Here is a 21513-nt window from a genome sequence, read left to right on the forward strand (position 1 = left end):
AGTCAGATATACACACATTGAGATACACACACACACAGTGAGATACACACAGTGAGATACACACAGTCAGATACACACACATACAGCCAGATACACATACATACACACACACACACACACAGTCATATGAATTCACATAGTTTAGCCACCCTCCTTACCTTTACAGAAGTGTGTCTTCCCTGTAGTCCAGTGGGAGCTGGATGGCTGAGATTGATGGGAGTCTTCGTCTTGGTCTGTACCTCCTCCTTCTCTCCATGTATGCCTAATCCTCCCCAGCGGCACTCTGTTAAATGGGAGGAAGTGATCTCACAACACTTCCTCCCAGCAGGCCGGAAGACAGGGGCTCGGTCAGGAGCTCTCTTAAAGGGCCGGGGGGCCCTGATTACATCACCTGCTGCAGCCCACTGGGATATTTCTCAGTATCCCGGTGGGCTGTTCAGACCTGGCTGCGGACAGGGGGCCCACAGGGCAGCTGCTTTGGGCCCCCCAGGAGCAACTGGGCCCGGGGCAGCTGCCCTGTTTGCCCCTTGTTAAAGACGGCCCTGGTTACATCCATGGTATCATTTCTATATACAAATCATTCCATTACAGTTATATTGTAGGATATGAGATTGGATAGTACAAGTGATAGAAACAAAATAAACGAAACAAATTAATTAATTAATAAAACTAAGTAATAAAACAGTGTTACATTGTCCAAGCAAATAATATCATATTCGTATCATATTCGTATGTGACCTAGGTTCTGATCTACTATAGAACCAACAATTCAGTCCGCATTCTTTGAAAGTTTGTATTGTGCCCAATATAATCACTCATTTCTGTTCTTTGACGTGTATGTTATCCACGGCTGCCATATTTCTGTGAACCTATCCAATCACCCTAGGGAGGACCATCTTAGTTCTTCCATTACTCTAAAATGTTCTAGTTTTAATGTCCAATCCCTGAGTCCTATGTGTGATGCGTTTTTCCAGTTAGTTGCAATAACTGATTTGGCTGCTGTCAACATAAACAGCAGAAGTGAGTATTTGAATTTTTGCTTTGGAATGTCTACATTGAGTAGCACCATCGTGTCTATTTTGCAAGGGATTGTCTTACCATCAATTTCCTTTATTTTTGCGTTAACCCCAATGCCTTATTCTGTGTAAAAATCTGTACAAAAACTCATCTAAGATCTGGCCATAGATTGGTCTAAGAGATGAGCAGAGGGTTACAAATATCCTGTTATTGTTGGGTCTAATATTCCACTTCAAACATGCAAAGATTTTTATGTAACTTTGATATAAAATATTTTTATTTAAATCAATTTCTGTTGATGAAAGGTCTAAATGGTGTGTTACCAAAGACAAACTAAAACGTGGTGCAATTTGTAACAGGTTGCTAGCTTTAGATACTTAGATGGGACATTTTCCATTTCCAGTTCATGAAACGTATCTTTCTAACATTGTCAGTAAAAATGTGATTGAGGTGTCCGCTAGAAGGAAAACAACTAGGAACACACTTCCCGACATTGAAAAAACCTTTAATAGGGGAGTCTCTATAAAATTAAGCAAGATTCTAAAAGAAATCCTATAGAGGATGCATTATATTCTTCTATAAAATGGAAGAGAAACGTGTTAGAAAAAGTAAAGAAACTGGAACCATAGAGGAGGATAAATCCTACAAATCTAGAAAAAGAATTTCTAAGAATTGAAAATAGCATTACAAGAAAATGCAGCAGCTTTGGCAAAGCATCACTGGAGATGTAGTTCACAACATTTAGAGTGCCAAAGTTGCCTACTCCTGAACTAGATAGCAACAATGTTTTCAAATACAAATGGAAGGCTCAGATTTGGATAAAATAAAAATAGCAAAAGCAGCTGAATGATTCCCAAAGTATGATGACAAAAAAACGTCTCTTTCATATTTAAATGTGGGTATTGAAGGAGATGTTACTAAAAGACAGTTAGGCAACATTGATACATGGCGTTTCCTGTAACAACAATTCTTGTTTAAATTCTTTCTTTCCCATGATATCTGTCAGCACTGAAAAAGTGCTTTCTGAAATATTTACTGGGTTAGTGCACCCTCAATTTACTAATCCTGCTGCAAGTATATACATTTTTTCTTACAATGACAATGGGGAAAAAGCCTGAATTGCAGTGGGAGATATTTATTGCCCAAGAATAGTCTCTTACCTGAATCTGACGTACAATGCAGATAAGTGATTTCGTTTGTTTGTTGAAGATTCCTATGTACTGTAGTTGCACATTTACCGGATTGCTTAACATAAGTAGAAAAAAAGTGACTTATTATCCGTTCGCATGTTTTTATTTTGTTTACAGTTGTACAGCTTTTAGTACATAATTGCCATATATTAATTTTTCCATACATTCATATTCCATACATTTTTTTAATTCTTTATTTTCATTTTTCGTTTTCCTTACATTTTTTAAAGTTGTTAATTATTCTTTTTTCTACCCCCTAAATTAGAACAAAATTTGTCTGAAATCACCAAATTGCAAAATTAGAAAATTTCAAGGTTATTAATGTGAATTTAAAGTGCTATTTTGACCTTACATTTAAAACTAACTTTGCATTCTAACTATAGTAAATAATCCTGTAAATCTCCAAAGCTTACAAACTCTTTTAACCAATACAATCTATTAGTTTATTTCAGCAATACAGTTTGCGGTTTTAAGGGTTCTGGGAAATCCAAATTATTTAGTTGAACCACTGAGCCTGCAATCTCGTTTTTAAAAGAGATTGTATGTTTTTCCTGAGACATATTATAACCATTTTACTATTATACTAGAATTAGAAATTAAATTAAAGAGTTTCAATAATATTTTAAATTGAGGAAATTTTATTAGCTGAGATAAGCATATCTTGAAATTGATTAGCAGTTTCTCATTTAACCTCTATAGAAAAAAAAGTGAATTCAGTTACAAGATATTATCTCATATAATAGAATCTAAAATGTTTTCCTATGGGGTTTTACATAATGCTGGATGTCCTCATGCATAACGTGAGGACGTCCAGTATCAGACGACCAAAAGTCGCCTAACGACCCGTAAGTCCCTCTAGTGGCTGTCCAGAGGTGGAGTTAACCCTCAAAAGTAATTATTGCAATTTATTAAAAACTATAATAATTACCTTTGCAGGTTTAAGGGACCTGGGACTATGCACTCAGACCACTTCAATGAGCTGAAGTGGTGTGGATGCTAATAGTGTCCCTTCAACTACTATGTTAGTCCAATAAAAAAGGTATTATTTCATAATGCAATAATATGGTATTTCGGCTTCTGGTCTACTGGACTAATAATGGTTAATCTAATACCATATATAAATGAAAGAAAAACTTCAGGAACAGAATCAAAGGTTTGTAGTAGTTGTAGTGTAGTTAAGGCACAACCCAACTAAAATACCATTAGAAAACTGATGGAGAGAAACCTCAAAAGGAGGACTAACGCTAGAAGAATTAACCCAGAATACAGACATTCAAAGAGGTAATATAGAGAGGGGGAATGGGATAAAACCCTTTGCCACTGCTCCTCTACCGCCGACGTCAGCTGGTGGGGGATACCTAATGCGCATGCGCATTAATGGCCGTGCTGCCATTAGCACTTCCCTCATAGGAAAGCATTAACACAATGTTTTCCTATGGAGTTTCAGGTGACGCTGAATGTCCTTATGCATAGTCATAAAAAAAAACTTTGCAACAGGAGAGACGTCTCACTGTGACGTCTGCAGGAACTACATGACCCAGTATTGTACATAATCATCAAATATACTAAAATTTGGAACAAGAGGAACTACATGATTCACCATGGATTAAAATTGTAAGGAATGTTTTCAGCAGCTTGGTGGAATTCTGGACTTTGTTCGCTGGAAAAATCCTGTCCGAAGATTAGTCATCAAATCCCTCAAAATGCTGCACGTAGTAGTTCAAGGCCATCATTGGACTTATCAGAAGCTGTAGAGGGCCCAGGTAAGGGAGATGTAGCTGTAGGGGTGCTGGGTGTTTCTTTTGAGAAGAAACTCGTTAGTGTGGTCTGCTTTGTAAGTTTCTTTCTTTCTTCATAAATTTCACAATAGTATCGGAAAATTTCATTAATTTTCAAATTCCTGAACCGTTCCTGAACCGTTCCTGAACCGTTCCTGAACCGTTCCACATTCAGATCCATACCTTCTAGCTCTAACATAGCCGCATTTACTTTTGAGAACACACTTGCTAACCCCTTTACAGTGAACTTCTTTTCTTATTCTCCCATTCTTTCTTCTCCTTCTTCTTCTTCCTCTTCCAAGTGCTGCTGCGCTTCCAACTCTACTAAATCTTCGTTTGTTAGCTCTCCCTCAACATATTCCACTAATTCTTTAATATCTTTCACTTCAACATCTAAATTAAGCACATTAGCAAGTTCCACAACTGTTTGATTTATGCTATTTTTTTATAATTAACCTATATTTTGGGTTATAAATATGAATTAATAAAGCATTGGATGATCGATTGATATTTTCTCCAATGCCATTAAACATGATTCTTTTGGCATTTGATTAGTTTCCCTAACAGAAAATGTACCCATAAAGATAAGTATTTCATAGCACTTACCCCATTTATATCAAAGCTGCATTCTTCAGAGCTGACATTTTTAATTTCACTTTTGGAGCAATTGGTTTGCCTGACAGTATAGTTTATGAGATAGTTCCATCCACTCACCAGCTGAAACATGGACAGATAGAGAGTTTAAGTGTAATACATAATACAGAAACTACCTTCCCCTCCTCCTGCGACAGAATGAATGAGTATAGTGTATGAATGTTTAGTTGAATGTAAGTAGTGATAAGATAAGCTATATTTGAATAAATTAAAGGTAAAAACAACATAATTAGAAAGAGAAATAGAAATTAAAACTTTTTGAATATTTGTAATGATGAATTAAGTAACAGAAATAAATTATAAAAAAGATAAACATAGAAACATAGAAACATAGAATGTGATGGCAGATAAGAACCATTCAGCCCATCTAGTCTGCCCAGTTTTCTAAATACTTTTAATTAGTCCCTGGCCTTATCTTATAGTTAGGATAGCCTTATGCCCATCCCATGCATGCTTAAACTCCTTTACTGTGTTAACCTCTACCACATCAGCAGGAAGGCTATTCTATGCATCCACTACCCTCTCAGTAAAGTAATACTTCCTGATATTATTTTTAAACCTTTGTCCCTCTAATTTAAGACTATGACCTCTTGTTGTGGTAGTTTTTCTTCTTTTATATATAGTCTCCTCCTTTACTGTGTCTATTCCCTTTATGTATTTAAATGTTTCTATCATATCCCCCCTGTCTCGTCTTTCCTCCAAGCTATACATATTAACATCCTTTAACCTTTCCTGGTAAGTTTTATCCTGCAATCCATGAACCAGTTTAGTAGCCCTTCTCTGAACTCTCTCCAAGGTATCAATATCCTTCTGAAGATACGGTCTCCAGTACTGCGTACAATACTCCAAGTGAGGTCTCACCAGTGTTCTGTACAATGGCATGAGCACTTCCCTCTTTCTACTGCTAATACCTCTCCCTATACAACCAAGCATTCTGCTAGCATTTCCTGCTGCTCTATTACATTGTCTGCCTACCTTTAAGTCATCAGAAATAATCACCCATAAATCCCTTTCCTCAGATGTTGAGGTTAGGACTCTATCAAATATTCTGTACTCTGCCCTTGGGTTTTTACTTGCACTTATCCACATTAAATGTCAGGTATGTTTTGATACAAGTTTACTCCATACCAATCTGATATATTTCTCCAAAAAAAGTGTAATACATTTGTTATATGTTTTGCTGATTTGACCTACATTTTGTAAAATGGCGTCAGGAAGGCCAAGTCTCAAGATGTCTGACACAGTTTTCGTTTGGGATTCAGGTTTTCGTTTGGGATTCAGTGAGCTGAGGATTTCCTTTTTTTTTAAATTTTTTAATTTTTTTTTGTGTGTGTCTAATGCTCACAGGTTAATATATCAGTGATCTAGCACTTAGCTCTATAAATTCTATTGAAATTCTCTTTCAATTCTTCAGAATTCCCAAGCAGCTTTAAAGTCCTGGCTTTTATCACTGTCAGTACTTGAATGGAAAAATGAATGAGAGTCTGGGAGATAAACAACTCATCCCATAAATTCTTGATAGACAGATTTTTGTGGAATAAAGTCTGATCCCAAAGACCAGAATGAGAGACTTGATTGCTGGAGTACTGGCGAAGCAGGGGTCTGTTTGTTACAGTTAAATGGACATTCTAATATCAGTGTTTATAAGATCTTTTAATATATTTTTATTTATTTATTTACTAATTTATTTTAATAACTTTGATTCATTATCAATATAATGAATAATATTATTGTGACGAAGTGCCCTTCGCCACTTTGTCCTGGAGAGGCCTGCTTGCCTGCCTCCTCCCCTGCGACTATGGTCCTGGACTATATTGCACTGTAAACCCTGTATTCAGGCATATGGACTTGTATTAGACTGTCTTTTTCCCTTTATCTATGCTGTAGGTTTGGACTACTAATATAACCTAACAGCCAGGAGATTTAGGCGAATATATTGCATAAGAATCACATTACTGGAGAATACAGCCGTTCGCATGATTTCATGCGAATTCTTTGTGCTCTGAATAGGTGGCCGCCATTTCGGGACTTTTCCACGTGTTCGCGGCCATCTTGCGTGCGAACAGCGGTGTTTGCCTGTGAACGCATGGAACTGAAATCGGAAGCACAAACAGGCGAATACCGCTAAGACCTCCAGACATCCAGAAATACGCACGGAAACTACCGAACGACCGGCCGTTCGGTAGTTATACTTAACTTAGTATGGGGATTCTAGCGACCACAAAGATGCGAATGGATGGCAAGAATTTCGTCTATTTTACCGTGCGAACGGAGACCGACCGCAAGGCCAAAACTCATGGAACTATTTTCGGCTAGTTGGTCTGTGCGGTCGGTCAAAACTTTGGAGCCCTGTATCTCCCGAACCATCCATCCGAATGGGCTGATTTTTGGACAGACTGTTCCCCTGAACAAGGGCTATTTGGGGATACCAGATTTAAAGCTGTACCCCCTGTTTTTGGGGTACATCCAGAACTTGGGTAAAATAATGTATGTTTTAATTGGGTTATGTGTTTATCTGAGGGGAGGAGACGTGGGGGTGTTACCATGCATGTGATTGGTCAATTTCATCCTCCCCCTGGGAGTGTCCTGTATGTACCTGATCCTAATAAAAAGCAGGCTGGGTGTTCCAGTCCTCAGACCTCTTCTGACCCTCAATACGTAGCCTTGTCTCGTTATTGGAGGGAACTGCTATATCACACTGGGGATTGCTATGCTCTGCATATTCCCCTGAGCTCTTAATCACTTAGCTCTTTTAAGAGCTTGTTCCAGATACGCTCTCCTGGAGGAGAGGTCTTCCCCACACGGTCCTGGAGGACAGAAGCCGATCCAGGGTGGAAGGAAGACGGCGCGGCTCCAGTTAAGCTACGGCGGTTGTGGAGTCTGCGGTGGTTGTGGTGTCGTCTGCAGTGCTTGGAGTCCTCTGAGAGCGCTAGGAGCATCCATCAACGGAGGGTACTCGGTCGGGGTACACGGAGCTCCGTTACAATTATCAATTAAGTTAAACTTCAATGTAATTTTAAATTAAGAAAAACTCCCAACACTATAGTTACCTGGTGTCTGTTTAGGTCCCCGATCCCCACTTGCAGGAAGAAGAAAAGTAGTTTTGATCACCTTTTCCCCCTTGCATTGCCATTCTCTAAGGCTAGCTCTGTCTCCTTGGCTGAGATCTTCAATATCAGTGATAGCCAATATAATGCTTTTCCACAAGAAAGCACTAGGAGTCTAGTGAGCATACGTGGAAAAATGATGCTATGTGCCCATTAGATGATCTGTCTGAGAAATAGCAGTTTTATTCTGCTATTCTGTGGAAGCAACTCTAGTTGCTCTTTGAGTGACAGCCTCTAGAGCAAGCACGTCAAACTTTCGGTCCACAGTGACTATTTTTGCGGCCCACATGCCCTGGCGCTGCTTTGTGTTGTGGCTGTGACCAGCTGCAAGACAGGAAAGGTCTTTTCTGTCTGCCCTGCCACGGCTGATCATGTGCTCCGGCAGCCATAAGAGTGCTAAGCATTAGTCCACGCTGGCTGCCAGATATGCGTATACAGTGTGTGAAGTCTTATCCGGTGGCTGCGCATCAGCACGTAGAGAGTCTGTCTGTCTGCAGAGCAGGCCAGCCACTATTTCCTCCTGCTCACAGTGCCAGAGGAGCGTCTAGCCTGCTTGAGCAGAGAAGAGCAGGGCTGGAACTGGAGGACGGGTGGCTCATCTTAAGGTAGGGGAAAAGGGGCGTGGGGGACCTTCCTCTGTAGTGTGTTAAATTGGGGAGGGGGGGTGTATATTAATTGGGGGGTAAGGGGCAGTGTATTAGAGTGGTGGAAGGGGGGACAGTGTATTCATTTGGGAGAGGGAGGGGGCAGCGTATTCATTTAGAGTGGCGGGGACACTGTATTAGATTGAGGGCAGGGCGTAGTGTATTAGAGTAGTGAGAGGTGGTGTCGCACCTCAGGAGAGCTCTGGCAATTTTCCTCTAAAATATGCTATTTCTTGGCTAAATGATGCGGATCGTTAGTGACCCATCAAGGCACAGCATGACTATCGTGCACCACAAACCAAGCAAGATATTGTTGACACTAGCAAGGATCAGACAGTTGTCGGTCAACATGCCTGAATAATTGTCATGGTTCTCACTGTGCCATACAGACAGCCAGGCCCAGAAGTGCCCAATAGGGGATCTGAACCTGAGTTCTTTGCTGTCTTGGGCATGCTATACTGCCTTTCAGACACAGCAATTCTTATTACTTGGAGTAGTTTTAGCCCTATTCTACCTGGCTATGTCTGCAGCACGGGGGGGCTGGACTTCTTCTGTGGTCATTGCCTGTACTTCACCTGAGACAGATCAGTCATCAGCTGGGTATATAAGCACTGCCTCGCCCTGGGAACAGTATCAAGTCTTTGATCCTGGTGTATGTGTTCAGTTCCTGTGTTTTAGTCTCTTGAACTTATACTCCATATTGACCCCGGATTCTATCTTCATTTGTTCTGACCTCTGGCATCCCTTGACTTCGGCAACACTTTGTTTACCCTCACCTCTGGCATCCTTTGACTTCGGCTATCCCTTGACTATCCTGCTGTTTGTGTCCTTGTCGGTACTGCATTGGAATCACCTTTCCTGCACAGCCCTCGTACACAGATTCAAAGTCCATGTGGCTTCTTACCTGGTCACCATGGACTGTGTCTATCTGCAAGGGTGAGCAAATATATCTGCGCTACAAACTCCAACATCAGGTAAGAACCGTGATAAAACTACTCAAGGCTCACCTGCCCCACTTCTATGGGCTGATAGGCCTAACTTCAGGACTCTCATGGCAGAACTCAGTCTGACCCCAACAGTGAATTGACTAACTCCAAAGCTTAGCTGAGGAATTTCCCACTCCTGGCATGGAGCTCCAACAGTACGCGCAGCGGAATCCGATGCTTTCTGTATTTTTGTCTTATGTGTGGGGCTTTAGGGCCCTCCGAAGGGTTATTCTCATCTTTAGTTACTCCTGGTGCATATACCCTATTTCTGTTGAATATTTTTTCTGTTTTCATATGCACTGTGCTTTTCATGTTTACACTTATTTACTTCTAAAAATGAGGCTGACTTACTTAGCAGTTTACCACCCTATCACTACCCAACATGTATTTTTGAATTAATTCATGCAGAGCTATTCTATACATGTGTATTTCTAAAATAACTTTTATGTGTCTGTAATAAATATCAATCTTGCCTCAATAAAAAAAAAAAAGAGCAAAGAGTAGGAGGGAGGAAAGGAAGGGGAAGGGATGTTTGAGCATTTAATGTACTGATAAGGTTGCAGTTACTGCTTTAGAGGCAGGTAGGAGGTAGGGGGTACTGGTATATGGTTTGTCCTCCTTTGGACACTCTGTCCTCTTCCCCACCCTTCACGTACTTCCAAGCAAGCAAGGGTGATTATACATTTACTGTGCAAAGTAAGTATTCATTTTGTCAACTGTCCCTGCACCCTTTCTTGCCAGGTGAGCGTAATTTAGTTTTTCTTCCCATCTAGCTCTGAGTCAGTGGCGTACATACCGGGGTCGCAGGGGTCGCGGCTGCGACCGGGCCCGGCCCACCAGGGGGCCCGGCCGCCCTGCGACCCAGGTATGTATGTCACTGGGCCAGCCTCTTCTCCTGGGGGGCCCAGGAGCCGGCCACCTCAGGGCCCCCCGAGGCTGGCCCTGCTGTCACCCGGCTGGCCGGTCCTGCGGACGCGCGAGGGAGCACTCTCCCCTGAGTGCTTCCTCTTCAGCTCCCTCGCGCACCGCAATGATACCGGAGCCGGAAGATGACGTCATCTTCCGGCTCCGGCATCAGTACGCGGCGCGCGAGGGAGCTGAAGAGGAAGCACTCAGGGGAGAGTGCTCCCTCGCGCGTCCGCAGGACCGGCCAGCCGGGTGACAGCAGACCCAGCAACACCACTGGACCCCAGGGAATCCCCTCAGCTCTCCCACAGGTAAGGAGGCTGGGGGGATTAATAAAAAAAAAATGTTAGTGTGAGTGTGTGTTTGTGAGTGTGTGTTAGAGTGTGTGTGTGTTAGTGTTAGAGTGTGTGTTAGTGTTTGTTAGTGTTAGAGTGTGTGTTAGTGTCAGAGTCTGTGTTAGTGTGAGTGTGTGTTAGTGAGTGTGTTAGTCTTAGAGTGTGTGTGTGTGTGAGTGTATGTTAATGTGTGAGTGTGTGTTAGTGAGTGTGTTAGTGTGTGTGTCTGTTACTGAGTATGTTTGTGTGCGTCTGTTAGTGAGTGTGTATGTATGTCTGTCACAGAGTGTGTGTCTGTCAGTAAATGTGTGCGTCTGTTCATGAGAGTGTGTGTGTGTGTGTCTTAAGCACTTACCTTTCTCCAGCGCTGGACTCCCTTGGCGCTGGGAATCTCTCCGCCCCGATCCGCCTCTCAACTCCGAATGCGCATGCGTGGCAAGTGCCACGCGCGCATTCAAACCGCCTATAGGAAAGCATTACTCAATGCTTTCCTATGGACGTTCAGCATCTTCTCACTGTGATTTTCACAGTGAGAATCGCAGAAAATCCTCTAGCGGCTGTCAATGAGACAGCCACTAGAGGCTGGATTAACCCTCAGTGAAACATAGCAGTTTCTCTGAAACTGCTATGTTTTCAGCTGCAGGGTTAAAGGGACACTCCAGGCACCCAGACCACTTCTGCTCATTGGAGTGGTCTGGGTGCCAACTCCCACTACCCTTAACCCTGCAAGTGTAATTATTGCAGTTTTTTTTAAACTGCAATAATTACCTTGCAGGGTTAAGTCCTCCCCTAGTGGCTGTCTACTAGACAGCCACTAGAGGGAACTTCCTGGTCCCTAGCACAGATTATCTGTGCTAGAGCGTCGCTGGACATCCTCACGCTGTGTGAGGACCTCCAGCGTCGCTCTATTCCCCATAGGGAAGCATTGAAATTCATTTTCAATGCTTTCCTATGGGGTGCGCTAATGCGCATGCGCGGCATTACCGCGCATGCGCATTAGGTCTCCTCGGCCGGTGGGCGGGATCAGTCTCGCCCACCGGCCTACAGAGGAAGAAGGTGGAGCGACGGGGGAGGAGCGGGCAGCGACGTGGGACATGTCGCTGCCTCAGGTAAGTCACTGAAGGGGTTTTCACCCCTTCAGCAACTGGGGATTGGGGGGTGGGAGGGAGAGGGACCCTCCAGTGCCAGGAAAACTGATCGTTTTCCTGGCACTGGAGTTTCCCTTTAAAACTAGAGACCTGGCACCCAGACCACTTCATTGAGCTGATGTGATCTGGGTGTCTGTAGTGGTCCTTTAAGTGTATGTGTTTATGCATGCACTGGCGTACATACCATGTGTTGCGGCCCCAGCCCGCGCAGAGTAAGCACGCGCGCGTGGGGGGGCCCACGGATCAGTTTTCGCACCGGGGCCCCATAGGTTGTGTGTACGCCACTGCTCTGAGTGTACCAATTCATATTTTTTATTTTTATCTAAAGTAGAGACTATGTCCTTTATAGTTAGTGGATTTGTCCTCTTCCAATGTCTTGCTAATTGGGATAGGGTGGCCAAAAGGACATGTGTTATCAACACTTTATTATCCCAATGTATCTGGGCTGGCACGTGCAACAGTATTAGGCACAAGGGCTGCTTAGGTATGCCTATCCCCGCAATCTCACACACCAGAGAGTGAACTTCAGTCTTCATCTTTGAGATAGCTGGCCCTATGTGTACCAATCTCCAGCACATCGGTGAACAATTATATGCGCAGTTTGACTGGGACCATGTACCACCTGAGCATGATTTTTCTATGCAATTCCAGATGTTAAGCACAGTGTGTGGCCCCTTTCAGTGCTTGTAGGATTTTGGCTCATTGAGAATCTGAGATACTCTCCCCACAGTCCCGAGGTCATTCTGTTGCATATTGGCACCGCCCGAAGGGTTGGTGTTTGTTTAGTGCTTGGTGGCACACTGAGAATTGGCCTCTAGCTGGGACAGCACCCATGCACATTGTCTTGAATTGAGACATGGTTTTATCTCACACCCTCGGGTTTGTATCTTCTAGGTTCGAGTCTAAAAAGTGTTTGAATTGGAGGTAGGCATATTGTAGTGTGTTCGGGATTTTTTATTTTGTAGCTAGTTGCTGAAATTATAGTCTTGTGCCTTTATCGTAAAAGCAATGCAGGTGGTGTTGCCATTTGACTATATGAAAATTTCGAATTACGTAAGGCAGGACGGACATTGGGGTGGCTCTAGATAGTTTATGTGACCAGAGTAAATGTTGTTTGTACTTGTCCCAGGTCATTAGCAGGGTCTGTGTTGTAGGTAACAGGTTAGGCATTTTGGGTCTATGTTCTGGAGGGGTCCACCACATAGTCGTCAGAGGTATACCTGAGAACCTTTCCTCTATTGAGACCCACTTCGGGTGGTGTTGGGTCGCATTTGCCTGTACGAAAGGTGCAATTACTGCCGCTTTGTGGTATAGGAGGAGATCAGGGCCTCCCGTGCCTCCCTTGTCATAGCGTCTATGTATGTGTTTCATTGATACCCTGTTTTTTTTTTCTGCCCACACAAACATTGTTAAATCTTTCTTCGCCTTTTTAAAGAAAGATATGGGTGCTGATATTGGTAGGAGACGGAAAATACATTGCAGTTTAGGCAATAAAGATATTTTAAATGTGGCTGCTCTACCTACTCATGAAATATACTTGTCACTCCAGTCCCTCGTCATCTGTTCTATCTCCTTCCAGACCCTGTGTAAGATTGATTCCCATAGCTTGGGACTTTGATTCATTTAGTTTTAGACACGACACCATAGTCCATCAGGATTTTGTGGACTGCTGGTACAGATGTTAGTGTTATCAGGACATTGTCTGCAAATAGACTGAGCTTGTGTTCCCTATTAGTGAGAGTCCCCTCCTTTAAAGCAAGGTGGCCGCAGAGAGGTCTGCATATATTTGCAGAGCTTTGTATTCTGCTTGTGCTCGGTTTTTGCACCTGACTTTCATGATTTGGTCTTTAATATGGAAATAATGGATCCGCATGAGCACATCTCTCGGCGATAATAAGAGTATATGTTTTGGCCTTCCTGTGGATGCAAACTATTATGAGGAGCTCTGGGTCATCTTCTGACAGGAGTATGGTAAAGAAGGTTGTAACATATTGGAGCAATTACTTATTTTATATGGATTCCTCGATGCCTCTTATGTGCACATTGTTTCTCCTGGAACAGTTCTCCAGATCTGTCAGTTTGTCTTTGTGGGTTTTCACATTCCATGTCTTACATAACATCCGCCATGTTATTGTGGGCTTCTTCATGCGCCGACATTTTATTCTCTATGTGTGAGGTGCGCTCACCCAGATCAGCCACATCTTTAGTGATATTAGCCATTGATGCATCAGTGAGTTGTTTAGGGAGTCCAAGGATTTTATCCTTGTTTCAGTAATTGGACCCTTACCTCCAGTCGGAGCTTCGTTCTCTGTGTCTGATAGTGGAGCATCAGCCCCCACATTGGTGCCATCTTGTTCACTGTCCGGCGGCTTTTTAGGCTTGGAGGATTTTTGTGTGAAGAAGGCAGACTTGCCCACTTTTGTTTTGTTTTTCAACGCCATCCGTTCGAGCAGCTCGGCAGCACACGGTAGGAGGTTGTTTGTTTTGATTATGTGCAGTTTTAGTCTCTTTTTATTGTTACGGTTTGCCAATCAGATAGGAGCACAGGATTTATGTGACCATTCCCGCTGGCTGTCGGCCACACCCCTCACCAGTGAACTTTTCTGAGTTGAAGATTAGGCTGATGTGTTTTTCAAAAGTAATAAACATATATTTTGCTGTACAGTATACAACCTTTAACCCCTTAAGGACAGAGCTTCGGAAGCTTGTCTTTCACTTTGTGACAACGGCATTTTTTGCATTTTTTGCTGTTTGCGTTCAACTGCAATTTGCATTTGACTAATTTATTGCACCGACACATATTATATACCGTTTTTTAAAGGACAGAAAGGGCTTTCATTTGATGTAACATATATATATATACATGCTTATTTATTATAAAACAAATACAGAAAAATGCAAAAAAAATGAGAATTTTTAATTTTTTTTACAGTTTTTGCAATAATAATGTGTGCCTAATTAGCGCAGGTTAAGGAAAGTAATTAAAAATAAATTCATTTAGTTGTTCTGATTTACAGAATATATAATGTGTCTGGGATTTTCAGTTTTTTTTGGTAGTTACAGGTCACAAAGCACAAGGAGTAAAATAAACTTTTAATATGGAGCGATTTTAGAATTTGGTATGTTTGTCTTGTAAGCTTTGTAGCCATAAAAGAAAACAAAATTGCCACACAAAAGTATATATTTATATAAAGAAGACACCACAGGCTATTTACCTAAGGTTGTTTTGACACTTTCTACGTAGCCATTTTACCGCCAACCTCTGCTAAATATTGGAGTAAAATTGTGTTTTTTGGGGGTTTTCGCACACAAACTTATAACAAAGAACTTCTCATGTGTATTTTGTAAAGTTGGTGTGTGCTATTCCTGTACAAAGTTTTATTATGTGTTCAGTTACTTCTGCTGAGTACAACGGTACCCCCATTGTATGTCTTTGGCACTATTTCGTGAAGCTACAGTGCCATATAGGAGACCTGTCCTTTTCAGTATTCACAGTAGAATTTTGAGAGACGGATTTAATGAGCCTATGCTTCCATTTGGGGTATTATAACAGTTTGACTGTTCAAAAAAACCCCACAAAGGCCTACCATTTGTAAAAGTAGACACCCCAGGGTATCTCATAAGGTGCATATTGTGCCTTAACATGCCCCCATTTTTTTACCATTACATGCCAAAGTATGTGGTAAAAAATAATTTTGTGCATTTTTTACATACGGATTGCATTTTTGCTGGGCATTTTGTATATTTCATATGTGCCACTAAGTTCAAACCCCCCAAATTATGCTCAGCTAAGTCTTCTGAGTAAAAGGACACCCCCATTGTATGTCTATGGCACTATTTCGTGAAGCTACAGTGCCATATAGGAGACCAAGCCATATCAGTTTTTACCGAACTTTGAATTTTGACGCCGGGCCTAAGTGCAATTTCCAAGCATCTTCGCAGGTTTTAAATTCAAACTACCCCACAAAGGCCTACCATTTCTTAAAGTAGACACCCCAGGGTATTTCAAAAGGCATATTTTGAACCTTAGCGTGGGATCATTTTTCCGCTAGCGTGTACCAGGTGTAGTGGTAATAAGCATTTTTTTCTGCCTTTTTGACACACAAAGTGAGTTTGCACAGTATATTTTGCAAACCATATGTGTACTACCACTGTATAATACTTCATATGTTGCTCAGCTATGTCTGCTGAGTACAAAAATACCCCCGTATGTACCTTTGCCAGGTATATGTGGACATCGGAGGGGCACATTTGGGACACAGCCATTCCATTTTTTTTCAAACTTTACATTTTTACGCTGTGCCCATGTCCCATTTTAGAGTATTTTACCAGGCTATATAAACCAAATACCCCATAAAGCCATACCATTTCTTAAAGAAGACATCCCAGGGTATTTTAAAAGGCATATTTTGAACCTTAGCGTGGGATCATTTTTCCGCTAGCTTGTACCAGGTGTAGTGGTTATTAAATGTATTTTTTTACTTTTTAAAACTTTTTTTACTTTTTAAAACTATTTTTTAAACTTTTGTTTTGCTTATTAATTTTTTTAAAGTTTCCTAAAGTTTCGTAAAACTTTTTTTTACAGATTTAACATTTTTCTAAGCTTTTTTTTTACGTTAACCCCTAACTAGCAGTAAGCAGCACTAACAGTAAATTCCCCATTTTCCCATAACTCCCACCCACCCCAGCTAGCAAAATATTTAATTATACAATATTTAAATTAGTTAATTAAATAAATGTAACCCCTGAGGGTTAAAAAATAAATAAAAGTTAATCGTCAGGTGTTAAAAAAAAATTAGATCACAGTATAATACTGTGATCTGTATTTTGATCACTGTAGGCAGTGATCGACTGGCAGGGAAGGGGTTAATTTTTATTTGGACTGGGTAAAGGGTTTATTTTTTTACATTTTTTACTTAAACGTTATTAAAACTTTTTTTTAACTTAATTTTTTAACTTTTTAAAGCTTATTTTTAAACTTTTTTTAACGTTAACCCCTAGTTAGCCTAATACTAAATCCCCCAATTCCCCACTAACTTCCACCCTCCCCAGCTAGCTAAATGTATAACTTTAAAAAATTTAAATTAATTCATAAAATAAATTTAACCCCTGAGGGTTAAAAAAAATAATAATTAACCCTCAGGGGTTAAAAAAAAATCAGATCATAGTAAAATGTAATCCCTGCCAATTGATCACTGTAGTCAGTGATCAATTGGCAGGGAAGGGGTTAATTTTATATTAAAATGGGTAAAGGGGGGGTAAAGGGGGGTGGGATTTTAATTTTACTTTATTGTTTTGTCACCAGGGGGCAGGATCACTGAAGATCCGGCTCCCTGCACTTCACACAGAACCAGGAAGTGCAGGGAGGCGGAGGTGAGTATAGAGAGCACATGTGCCCGCTCTGGCATGCTGTCAGAGCGGGCACATGTACTGTGACAGCCCGATCCGGTGCTCCCAGTCTGCCTCTAATGCAGAGGCAGACCGGAGCACCATTAACCCCACGATCGTCGTGATTGCGGCGATCTGGGGTTAATTTTAACGGGTGACGGACAAGGTCCGTCACTCGTCGTTAAGGCAATCCCCTGAGTGACGGACCTCGTCCGTCACTCGTCGTTAAGGGGTTAAAAAAGGTTGAAATATCATTCAGTATTTTGTACATTTGCAGATATTTCTAGAACTGACTCAGCTAAGGCACATATTTCTTTATGGGATATACAAACCTGACGGTTGGCAGTTTCAATTTTCTCCAAAGCAAAGTAAAATGGATGTCTTCCCAAGTTGTTCATCCTTTCAATGGATAACTGGGCTAATATCAACACATCTTCTCTGTTGGGATCTATAGGTCTCATTTCCCCTAAGAGTTCAGGGGTATCTATAGAAAAGATGTAAATTGTAAGGTTGTATTTTTTCAGAAAATTCATCCTTAAAGGGACACTATAGTCACCAAAACAACTTTAGCTTAATGAAGCAACTCTTGTGTATAAATCATGCCTCGGATGTTTCACTGCTCAATTCTCAGGAGTTAGGAGTTAAATTACTTTTGTTTCTGTCCATGCAACCCTAGTGACACCTCCCCTGGCTGTGACTCACACAGATGTTAACTTGCTTTTAGAAGATTTTATCTCCTGCTGTGTGAATTGAACTTTAAAGACACACTGGACGCTCCTGCAAGGTCTAACAAGCTATTCGAGCTGGAGATACAAAAAATCTAAATTAAACAGACTGTGCAATAAAGGAAGTAGAAACATCAGATCTTTACAGGAAGTGCTTATAAATGCTGTGTAAGTCACATAAAGGGAGGTACGACTAGGGCTGAATAAACAAAGTGATATAACTCCTAAATGACAGACTTTATCAGTGAGACTGCAGGAGCATGACATATACTCCAAAACTGCTTCATTAAGCTAAAGTTGTTCTGATGACTCTAGAATTCCTTGAAGAATTGTTGACAATCTGACAATCTGAGGACTGACAAGTGTTTTTATACAGTTACAGCCTACGTGAAAAGCCAGTAGGTTCTTTTGTATTACATATTTGAGTCTAATGCAATGTGGCCCACCAGCCTTAGCTTTTCATTCATTCGTTAAATAACTAACTATTCCAAAAAACTTGTCAGTTATAGGTCTCAGTTTAATATTCTTGGATATATTAAAATGTAAAAAATACATCATATTTTTTTTAAAATAGCAATATATCAAAAACTATCAACATATTACAAAATTATTATTTTTTCAAATTGAATTTTGATTTTGAAAGCTTAACAAAAAATCTTAAATCAGTTGGTAAGCTTATCCAATAATCTTAACACTAATCCTTAGTTTGATCACTCATCTTTGTAATATTGTAAACGTTTTAGCTGTTTTCTGTACATTGCTGACCATTCTAAAGATAGTCATGCGGGTCTAACTTTCAGTTGCTAAGATTCAAGTTGGATCCATAATTAGTCCCTTAGAGAAATACTATACTACCTGTATTTGTAAACTTGTATTCAATTCAAGGCCTTTGATGTACATTTCAGAAAAATCAGTTTACAGTCTTAGTATGAATTTACTATAATATTATTATATTTTTTTATACTTTTTTAAAACAGTTTTACAGAAATCAAGGACACCCAAGGGACATGTGGCCTAGCTTTTCATTTGCCACACTGCTAAGTGTTTTTTTTTTACACATTTATACAGCCTTGATTGGTTGAGAGCATCAGCTGACCTATTTAACCAATCAATGCTGTCCAAATATGGACAAAATTAATTTTGCAAACGTAGAAGAGGAATAGCCAAATTATGTTTAATAATTTTTTTTAACACTAAATCAAGAAAAATGAAATAACTACTCAACATACTCAACATAAAAAAAGTGGACGTGACATCCTACCAAGGAAGATGGTCGTTTAAGTCTTGTGCTCCTCATGGTTCTTAAGTCTTCTTGAGCCTCTCTTGCACCACAAAACTTCACAAATAGGTCTCAATAAAAGGCAAATAGACAAACCCAGCACCCTTCGGGGAACGGACTCCCTCCCCTCTCACCCTCCCTTTCCTCCCCTTCTCCCATGCACCTTTTTACTGCTTGAAAGTCATCTGCCATAGACGTGGGTGAAGACTTTGGGAGATCTACATAAGTATGGCAATAATCACCACAATCTACTTGTATTAGGCCATGCCTTACAATATATCATTACATATGCTTACAGTGCAATGTATATCTATTAGATGTGTAGCCATACCAGTGGTCATTATGCTTTGTCCTCACACTGCAAATCTCCCAGACCTAAATACCTCACACCCTTAAGAGAGACTAGTTGCTCTCATATAAAAGTTTAATGTTTGGGTTTGGGTGTGACCAACCCTCCCCCCCTTTTTTCCCCTCCACAGCATGCCCCATTTCTTTTGGGACTCTAAGAGGTCTCCAGTGTATAGGAACTACTAATTTTATATATAACTAAGCTAAGTACGGTAGTGGGAAAGGGGGTGATTTCCAGGGGGGATAGCCAGCTTGTCGGGTGCTGGCAGCTTGATATCTGAAAATAGTGATCTGCCATTCCTTCCTGACCACACGGGGGAGGGGACATGGTAATATCCCTCATCCGGGACTTGCTTGTGCGTCTGTCCCTCCAGCCACTCCCCAAGTGACCAAACCATTGCCTCTCCTGTATTCCTTCATGATTATGTACAGCACTGTGTCTACAGCCTTGCAATGTCTTTGAAAGGTATACCCATTTTGGTTACCTCACCTCCACAGGATTTTGAGGGGTTCAGTTATCTTCCATATCAGCTTATAATTTCTGGGCATGTGCACCTAAAGCCACAATGATGCAAGTTTTTATTGAAAGTGTAAATTTTCCCCTGATTAGATTTCCACTACTGTGCTTCTCTCGCAATGACGTAGTGTCATTGCTGGCAATACCTAGATAGGTAGCTCTGTGCTTTTCCTCAGAGCTCACCCCAAAGAGTGGAACACAACGATCCCCAGATTGAGTCAGGGACCACTACTTCTGGCTACTAGGGCCTCTGGTTCTCATCAGCGCCTTGAGGGTCACACATATTGGTACAGGGTTCCCCATATGTCTTGGATAACCTTGCTATCCTTTCTCTGTTTTACTCACAGTTATTTCTAAAACCATAGCATGGGTTGTGATTCAGAAGCTATGGACAGCAGTTTCGACCTTGTGGGTCCTGTCAGCATGGCGCCGTTCCAGACCAGACCATTTTTATTTAACTGTGTCCATTGCTAAGGAAATGCAGTGAAGTCTGAAACACAATGCCTGCCTGTGTTCATTTGCATGCCAAGGTGGGAATCCTGACTTCTTGAGTTTCTCTGCCTTATCAATATCTAACTTGTGTTATGCAGGTGATGCATATCAATTATATATATATATATATATACATATGACACTAAAAGGATTGGGTATTTATGGATTTTTAATATATACCTTAATCAGAGTTGAGTAGGTCATCAGCACACCTAGCTTGGCAATCTGCAAAGATAGCATTGTGCTAGCACCCACTGTCTGAAACACAATGCCTGGTTGTGCTCATTTGCATCTATCTAATCTATCTAATCACGGAAACATTAATTCTGCACCGTTGGCTTATATCACTGGACGTCCCAGGTTCCCAGGTTACTGTTAATATTACAGGTAAAAGATGCCCATTGACGGAAAGGGTGTTGGACACTGAATTTCTATATCATGCATACAAAAATATTTGTAATGTGAAAACTGTGCTGTACTTATGAAAGTACTGCAAATATTAATTAAGCTATAACTTCGTACTCACCTTCAGGAGGAATGCAGTTCTGGGAAAGGACATCGCTGCTATTCAGCACTTGATTGAGTACGACATGCGCAGAGCATTTCCCTACAGCCTAAACAGGTAAGGATAATAGAAATATATATTTTAATATGTTTTAACCATATAACGTAAGATGCAGTTATTAAAAAATATTTACAAAATCCTATTATTACTATTATGGAAACAGAGACAATATAGCTAGCAGAATACGGTCACTATAGCATCTCTTAATTTTCTACCATTGTGTAAATGATTGACCTAACTATGGACCCAAATCTATTTTATGGTATCTAGACACATTCCTCAAAATTTTATTTTTTTCCTTCCCCTAAGTTTCTGTAGCATGCGGTGGTCCTTCTTTCACATTGCTTTCCCTGAAAACACTACACCCACCAGTGGAGAAAATGGAGCTGGTTTCACAAAGGTGAAGCCAATAAAATGCTAGATCCTACATGGTC

General features: G+C 41.0%; 1 protein-coding gene across 1 annotated transcript in view; it reads right to left on the bottom strand.

The window, feature by feature from the left end:
* Positions 1 to 21513, bottom strand: part of LOC134586197 (T-kininogen 1-like) — a 63911-nt gene that overhangs the window by 38776 nt on the left and 3622 nt on the right. Inside the window, exons 3-6 of the mRNA XM_063441692.1 lie at positions 21041 to 21128; positions 17486 to 17637; positions 4592 to 4702; positions 2178 to 2262 (exon numbers count right to left, since the gene is read on the bottom strand). Coding sequence (XP_063297762.1) covers positions 2178 to 2262; positions 4592 to 4702; positions 17486 to 17637; positions 21041 to 21128 — 436 coding nt within the window. The remainder of the gene's footprint in view (positions 1 to 2177; positions 2263 to 4591; positions 4703 to 17485; positions 17638 to 21040; positions 21129 to 21513) is intronic.

The sequence above is a fragment of the Pelobates fuscus genome, chromosome 2 (genome assembly GCF_036172605.1).
Source record: "Pelobates fuscus isolate aPelFus1 chromosome 2, aPelFus1.pri, whole genome shotgun sequence".
NCBI lineage: Eukaryota > Metazoa > Chordata > Amphibia > Anura > Pelobatidae > Pelobates > Pelobates fuscus.